The sequence below is a fragment of the Buceros rhinoceros genome, unplaced genomic scaffold (genome assembly GCF_000710305.1).
Source record: "Buceros rhinoceros silvestris isolate BGI_N320 unplaced genomic scaffold, ASM71030v1 scaffold12534, whole genome shotgun sequence".
Classification (NCBI taxonomy): Eukaryota; Metazoa; Chordata; class Aves; order Bucerotiformes; family Bucerotidae; genus Buceros; species Buceros rhinoceros.
In genome coordinates, this window is record NW_010410095.1 from 43,586 (window position 1) to 50,889 (window position 7,304).

Sequence of the window (7,304 nt, forward strand, 5' to 3'; positions counted from 1 at the left end):
AGGGTCATCCGGGGAGCACCATCCAGCTCATGCACCGCTCGAGCCTGTTGCAAACAACCCCATGTGCCAACGTCCTCAACAACCCGGTCACACTCGAGCCACCCACCCACCGCAGCCACCCACCCTGGGTACCTCAGCTAACTCCTCACCGCTATTCCAGGAGCCTGCAGGGAGTCCTGAATCGCTCGCGGCTTTCTTGATCTTACACCCACCTACGCATGACAGCTCTGAGGAGCCCTCAGAGTGCATGCGAGGAACAGAGCGCTCGCTCGCCCGCGAATCCACCGCTCAGAGGTGTGAATGGAGCCCGCAGCAGCACGGCAAAGGATTCAGAGCTAGACAAGAGCAATGGTGTCGAGGGTTTCAGCATGTGTATACTACAAGAGAGACTCAGCCTGAAGCCAGAGAGTGGTATTTACTAAATACTGTGTGCACTGAAACAGAAAAGTAAACATTTTTAATGAAAACCCTGGGAAAGCCTGGTTCCGAGCAAGATAACATCACCGTCATGAGACGGATAACATTGCTGCTACAACACACAGGCACATCGCTCTGTCCGTATCACCCCGCTGCCTTCACAGGCATCTTGGGGTGTAACGACAGCCAGGGGAGCTGGAGGAGGGAGCCTGGCACTGCACAGGGGGAGCTGGGCTGAGCCGATGGCAATCAAGTTCATGGTCTGATGGCTTTTACATCCCCACTTTTTCAGAGAACAATCAGCCACCCTGAAGGCAAAACGCCCAGAAGGCAAAACGACTCAAGAAGCCGCAGCTCTGCGCCTTCCTCGGCACACCGGTGATGGGGCCCTGGCTGCCGCGGGCAGGGCAGGCTCCGTCCTCCACCTGAAACGGCTCTTCCCAGAGACACCAAGGTGGCGGAGTGTGTCTCTCCTGGGGGGGCAGCATCCAAAACAGGCGTATAAAGGCAGATGGTTTCGTATGCTGCACACAACATCACATTTTCCTAAAGCAGCAACATATCGCAGAGGTCCGGGGCTGAGGATGACACAGGAGGATGCTAGAAATGTGCCGGGCTTTCACATTCCCCGTAGCGGCCCACAGAATGCAGAAGTGGCAGTGAGGACCCGAACGAACGTTTCTGCACAGTTCTTAGAAAGACGCAGACGACTACTCACGTCCCCTGAGATGATGAGCATTTTCCACTGTACCAGAAGACAAAGAAAGATGCAATCACATGTTGAGAAAGCACATTTCTAAAACTGCAGGTCCATAAATTCTGCTGTGGGGAATCTTAACAGGGGACACTGTCAGTGCTTCTGGGTGACCAGCCTGTCCCAGGAGCTAAACCCTGAAAACGTGGCATTAATTTACTGATTGTTCAGAAAAAGAGCTCCCTGATCACCCAACCCCCAACCCATGGCTGCTCTGCCAGCCGTGGCATCCCGAGGGATTACTGCCCTCAGTAAAAGCAGATGCCTTGAGCAGATCAGTCCTGGGACCCACCACAGCAAGACACCAAACACCCCAGCAAAATCTATGTCTAGCTGTACGTAGACGTCCATCTTCCTTCAGCACGCGGAAATCGGACGGAAGCAGTGGCAGTGATCAGCCTGGCACACACAGGTCAGCCCCCTTGGTAACAAAAACGTTACGATGCCACGTGAGGGTCACCAGCTTGCTTGGAACTGGGGAGCTGGGGAGCAGGAGCGCTTGCCGGAAGACCCGTGTCCTTTGGTTGGACCGTGCTGTGCCCTCGTGGCTGAGGCCAGTGGTCTGAGCAGGACCTGCTCCTCGCTGGGCAGGATCTGCGTGGAGGCCAGAGCAGGCAATAAACGCATGTCCACCGAGGACAGGGGCAAGCTCGGCTTGCCGTGACTTAAACAGAAAACCTTGCAGACAGCTTCAGGAGCAGCGTTAGGTTTAGGTCAGCAGGGAGCTCCAACAGCCAGGTTGCCATGCTCCTGGCTTTTCTCTAGCTGCCCGTTGCCAACCAGCCCGGGCACCTCAGGGCACTCTGGTACCTGCCCAGAGCGGTTTCTTAGCTGCAGAGTCCACCACACAGAAAATTTTACAGAGCTATCTCAAACCCTTGACCTTTATGCTCCTTCCTGGGAGAGGCAGATTCATGATTCCTACTTCGGATGCTGCACTGGGGTGACTTCACATCCTTTCTGCTCATTCATTTCGTCCCCATTTGCAAGATCTCTGAACTACTGCACTTCCTCTCGCCTCTTCCATAAATGCTCTTTGACCCTCTGGTGCTGCGGCAAGTGCCACTCGTCTGTCACCTTGCTCTTGCCATCTGGACAGTTTCTATCCCTCTGCCTCCTCCTACCCCTGGCTCAGTGACAGGTAGCCTGGTCCATTCCCAACTATCACCCTGTACCACAGGTTTCCCTGGCTCTCCTCAGCAGTCCCACCCCACACCTGCCTCTGCTTCCAGCCCTCTGTCAAAACCTCAAAGTTCATGTCCTCTCTTATCTCCTCAGGCTCCACAAACTCCCTCTCTAAGATCTCATGGAGGTCAATGAGCTGCAGAGCCACACAGAGCTATTGCCCTTCTCCTTCCTGCGACACGGCAAAGCTGGGAGTGGGCTCTTCTGGCTGGTCTCCTCTGCCGTGCAGCCTCTGAAGGAGCATGTCTGCAGCTGGAGGGAGGAGGGTGGGACTCCGCCGTGCACAGCACAACTCAGCCGAGGGGAACTGAACGATTTTTCACTAGAAAAATGACACTCCTAAAGCGTCATCAAGGACAACCCTGGAGAAACTGTGCTGAGCATGTAAGACCGTGCTTCACCAAATCTCATTTTATCTGAATCGAATCGGTCTTTAAATGAATTATTTTTGACTGACGGACATGCTGGCAGTCCACAGCTGCTGGCTTCACCCCCACCCCGTCTGCCCCAGGGCAGTGTCTCCTGCCTCGGTGGCCCACAGGCGCTTTGGTTTGATGAGTAGGACTGGCTGAGAGCTCTTCCTCCAGCAACACAGTGGAACACTGTTTGAGACAAGAGCCTGGGGCAGCAATACAGCCTGGAGAAGGGATGTTCCAGGGGATGGAGAGACCAAAAGTGACCTTTGGAGACACTAGCAGAAGCTGGGTTATTTTTCTTCCCCTGAGTTTTGCAGCCCCTGAGATGCCTCCACCCTGGTCCGCTTCCCACGCTTGGAGATCTCCCACCTGTGGGGTTTGTGAGGGGAAGGAGAGGGGCTGAAGCTTCCAGACCTGGAGGCGGTTTCTCCATCAGCAGATGAGAGAAGTGACCAGGGACCACTCAAACCCATACAGGTGTCTCCTCATCTTCACCGCAGTCCCCAGAACTGGGAGGCTGAAGCGTGGCCAACTGCGCCAGCAGCTGCCACTACCAAATCCCTGCCTGGCTTGCCACAGTGTCCCACTGATGCCTCAGCAGAATCTGAGGCCCCGCACTGGGCCAGAGCGTACCAGGTCCAGCAGCCCCCTTTGCCCTCTGCAATGTTGTGGATTAGCTGGGGCTGATGAGAACGGGTGGTCACACTGCAAAACCACACAGCTAACCACACTGCTAACCCAAAACAACCCTTTATTGCCTTGTTCCAGAACAATTCACACCAAACAACGCAGCACTATGTGGCAGGCTGGGCGCCCACCTTTCTCCAGCAGCCCGTGAGGTGAGCGGCAGGGCAGTGGTGGTCAGTGGGATCCCCCGTCTCCATCAGTGGGGCAAGGGCATGGCACATGGTGAGTGTCACACTCAGCAGGTCACCCCCAGCAGCCAGGAGCATGCGGGGACCCTGCCATGACACTCGCTGAGGCACAGGGATTTTCTCTGGTGCTGCCCCACCATCACCCTCCTGCTCACGGGAAGAGCTGCTCGGGCTCCCGGGTCTCCAACCCGCTGGCAAGAAGCCAGAGCAGCCACGGTCACAGGACGATGCACCCAGTCCCCTGTGTGTCCCTGACCCAGGAGATCACCAAGGGCTCTACATTTCTGCCCCCCAAAAAGGCACCCAGGAAAAAGAGAGGCCGGAGGTTCCCGGAAAACTTGTCGGTGAAGGTGTAAACGTGGGAGGGATCGCTCACGTTGTAAAAGGAGATTTCTCCTGCCTCATAGTCCAGGAAGATCCCGATGCGCCGGGGTCTTACGCTCAGGGTCAGTGGGGAGACGGGTGAGGTGAGTGCCTCGTAGTGGCCCCCGTTTTGCAGCCGCAGCACCCAGTAGCCGTTGTTTGGGGAGAAGAGGACGTTGCCTTTCCGGCTGGCAGACTCCCGGCACAGCCCCAAGCCCCACTCGGGCTTGTCTCCCACCTGCACCTCCCAGTAGCAGCGGCCTGAGAAGAAGACCTGACTGCCCAGCACCACCGGAGTAGTGCTGAACCTCTTGGGGTTGTCGAAGAAGGACAGAAGCAGCTTCTTGCTCCCGCGCCGCACACTCTTGCAGTCCTCGGACAGGGTGAGATCAGGGTGTGCTGTCTCGGGGTCCAGAGTCACATCCACTGGAGTGAGAGAAGGGTGGAAGGACAGACAGGGCTTCAGGGGTCTGCAGGTGCAGACACGAGCGGGTGTCTGCAACCCAGATGCTGGGATCTTCCAGCTCTTCCTGCCTCCTACAGTTACTGCTCTTGCCCACGATTTTGCACAGCTCCCAGCGCTGCCTGGCAGCAGGGAAGTGCAATACGCGACTCATCACAAACTGGGACCACCTGGACAAAGCTCATTAAAAAAAGTTCCCTGTGCCCCAGGGTATGGGGGGACTGGAGCCCAAATCTGCCAGGAGCTGGCACGAAAGCAGCCTCTTTACCTTTGAACTTCTTCAGCATGTCCCTCATGCCAAGGCAGTGCTCAGGGATGCTGTAGTTTTCCTTCAGGGTCACAGACACAGCCTTGGGGGACGGGAACTTTATCCCCTCGGACCTGAAAAGAGAGGGATGCCCATGGGCTGTATCCAGAGCCCGCAGCACAGCCAGTCTCCCGGGCAGGTTTAACGTCTTTCTGTTGGCTGCAGAGACACTTCTCCCCCCTTGAGCTCTTCGGCTGAGAGGAGCTCTCGGGACAGCCGCTCGCTTATCCGCAAGCCTGGTGGGACCAGAGCTAACCGATGTGGGGAGCAGCAGTGCCAGCCTCTGGGAAGGAAGGAGCAAGACCAAACAGGTCACACGTCCCATAGGAGGGGACGAGCCTCACACACCACAAGGCCATGCAAGACCTTGGCTGTGGGGCCCTGGAAGAAGAGGATGGAGTCTCCTGTCCAGCCCCCACTGGTCTCAGTCCCTCCTTTGTCAGCCCCAGGAAGGACCAAACTAGACACCGAGCAGAGAGGACAGATGCTGGCTGGCACAGAGCAGACACGAACACCTCACTCAGAGCCTGAGACAGTAGAGCCAGGATGGTAGGAGGAACAAGCCCAGGTACCTACCTGCTCAGGATGTTTTTCATGTCCTAGAAGGAGAAGAGAAAAACCATTCTGGGTGTGGGGCTCCAGAGCCTCCCGCCCACCAGCCAGCCTGGTCCCAGCCACCCACCCAGATGGCAAAGCCATCAGAGCTCAGTTAGTGGGGCTGGCAGCATAGCCTGACCTTGAGCAGCCCCTCAGCTGGCTGTTGGGTCTTCTCCTTTATCTCCAGGATCAGCTCCTCCAGAAAGGACCTCTGGTCCACCAGCATGGCCAGGTTTTCATTGATCAGCAGCAAAATCCGCTTCTCCTCCTCCTCCAGCTTCTGGAGCAGCAGCTTCTCCTCGTCGGCCAGCAGCCGATGCAGCTTCCCAAACTCACTCACAATCCTCTCCCGCTTTTTCTTCACCGTTTCCTTGCAATAAGAAGATACGTGGGGTGAAGCGAGGTGACGTTAGCCAGGCAGCAGAGGCAGAGCCAGATTCTCCGGCATCCATGCCAGGCATCAGGCCCTGGGAAACCACCACATTTCTTTTGATAAATGAATTTATTTAAAAAAACAGCCAGAGGCTAACTGCTGCGCTTTCACCTCCCGTGAATTCCCCCTCGGCATCCTCGGTCACCAGCAGGAGGACTTTGCCCAGGGCATTTCTGCTCAGCTGGACCTCAGATGTCTAAAGACGCCTCCACCCGGGAGGCTGCTGGGCTGCAAGGAGATGCCATCAGGTGTGTGGACAGGCTTGTAGCAGCTACGGCACGACCCATCCCTCCAGCTGGATTCAGGCTAACCTGCTGCTCGGGCAGCCTGGAGGAAACGTTCCGTGTGGGGAAAACCCCGCAGCAATGGGAAAGGGGTGGGAGAATCCCCAGGGCTAGGGATGGATGGAAAGGGGGAGCCAGGGAGGACTCCTTGGGTCTCTGAGAGCTCTCACGCCAGCCAGCACACGCAGGGTCTGCCGGTGCTTCAGGGTTTTTCATCTGAGCCCTAAAAATTGGCACTTTGCTCAAAACCTGAAGGAAAACACACTGTGGTTCGCGGGGACCGTGAAACCTCAAAACACACAAATAAATGAAAGGAAGCTGAACTGCATCCATCCTTCCGTCCAAGCACATGATTTCTTGGACCTGAGTTGCAAAGGCTTGATAAGCCAGGATGGTCACAGCCTCTTCCCCACCACCACTGCTAAGGGAGGCTTTTTCCTCTTTACTGAGAAAGCAGCCACGGGGAGGAAGCTGGAGGCAGCTGAGCCGCAGCCCCGAAGCCCTGACTCAGGCGGGCTGGGGGACAGTGACACGGCTCTTTTTCACATCCTCCACCCCCGGCTCCATCCCGGCCCCAAGGGGGGGCAGCGGGCACACAGGGGCACCCCAAAAACCCCCCACGTGCTTGGCTGGGCTGCGGCGGGCAGGAAAGGGAGCTCAGCAAAGCACTAGGGGAGTGCAGGGAAACCTGTTTTCCTGCCAAAGCTGATTAGTCACCCCCTCCTGCTCAGAGCTGGATAACTCGCCCCAGCAGTTTCGTTTCCTTGTCTGCAGTCACTTTTACTTTCCAGTTTCCAGCCTGGAGGGATGAAAAATGCAGCTGTTCTGCTGGCGTCACAGCTCCCTGGCCCTGCCTGGAGCCGGGCAGAGGGCACTAACTCCGCTTTTCTTAAGAAAAACACTTCTAGATCCTGCTGCTGTGCAGCAGAGCCCCCCGCGTGGCACACCGAAAACTAAAGGCAGATAAAACCTGCTCGGGGTCCATTTGTTTAAGCGGCACACGAGGCCCCGTGGTTTCGCTGGAGCTGGCGTGCCGCTCTCTGTTCCTTTTTTTCACGGAGCCGCACGCAGTCACCGAGCCCGGCTTCCAGCACAGGCGGAGCACCACGGCAGGACACGGGGACGTGCCCATTCTGAGGACTGTGCCGAATTCACAGGCAAGCTCCTCACTGCTGCTACCTCGGCCGCTCCTTCTTTAGGAAGGGGGCCA

At 56.8% G+C, this 7,304-nt stretch overlaps 1 protein-coding gene across 1 annotated transcript in view; it reads right to left on the reverse strand.

The window, feature by feature from the left end:
• Positions 1–3,864: 3,864 nt before the first annotated feature.
• The window catches only part of LOC104492876 (E3 ubiquitin-protein ligase TRIM39-like), a gene marked incomplete at its 5' end in the record, with an annotated part of 3,662 nt that continues 222 nt past the window's right edge, over positions 3,865–7,304 (reverse strand). Inside the window, 4 exons of the mRNA XM_010135480.1 lie at positions 3,865–4,436; positions 4,742–4,854; positions 5,357–5,379; positions 5,517–5,747. Of these exons, the coding sequence (XP_010133782.1) occupies positions 3,865–4,436; positions 4,742–4,854; positions 5,357–5,379; positions 5,517–5,747 (939 nt within the window). The remainder of the gene's footprint in view (positions 4,437–4,741; positions 4,855–5,356; positions 5,380–5,516; positions 5,748–7,304) is intronic.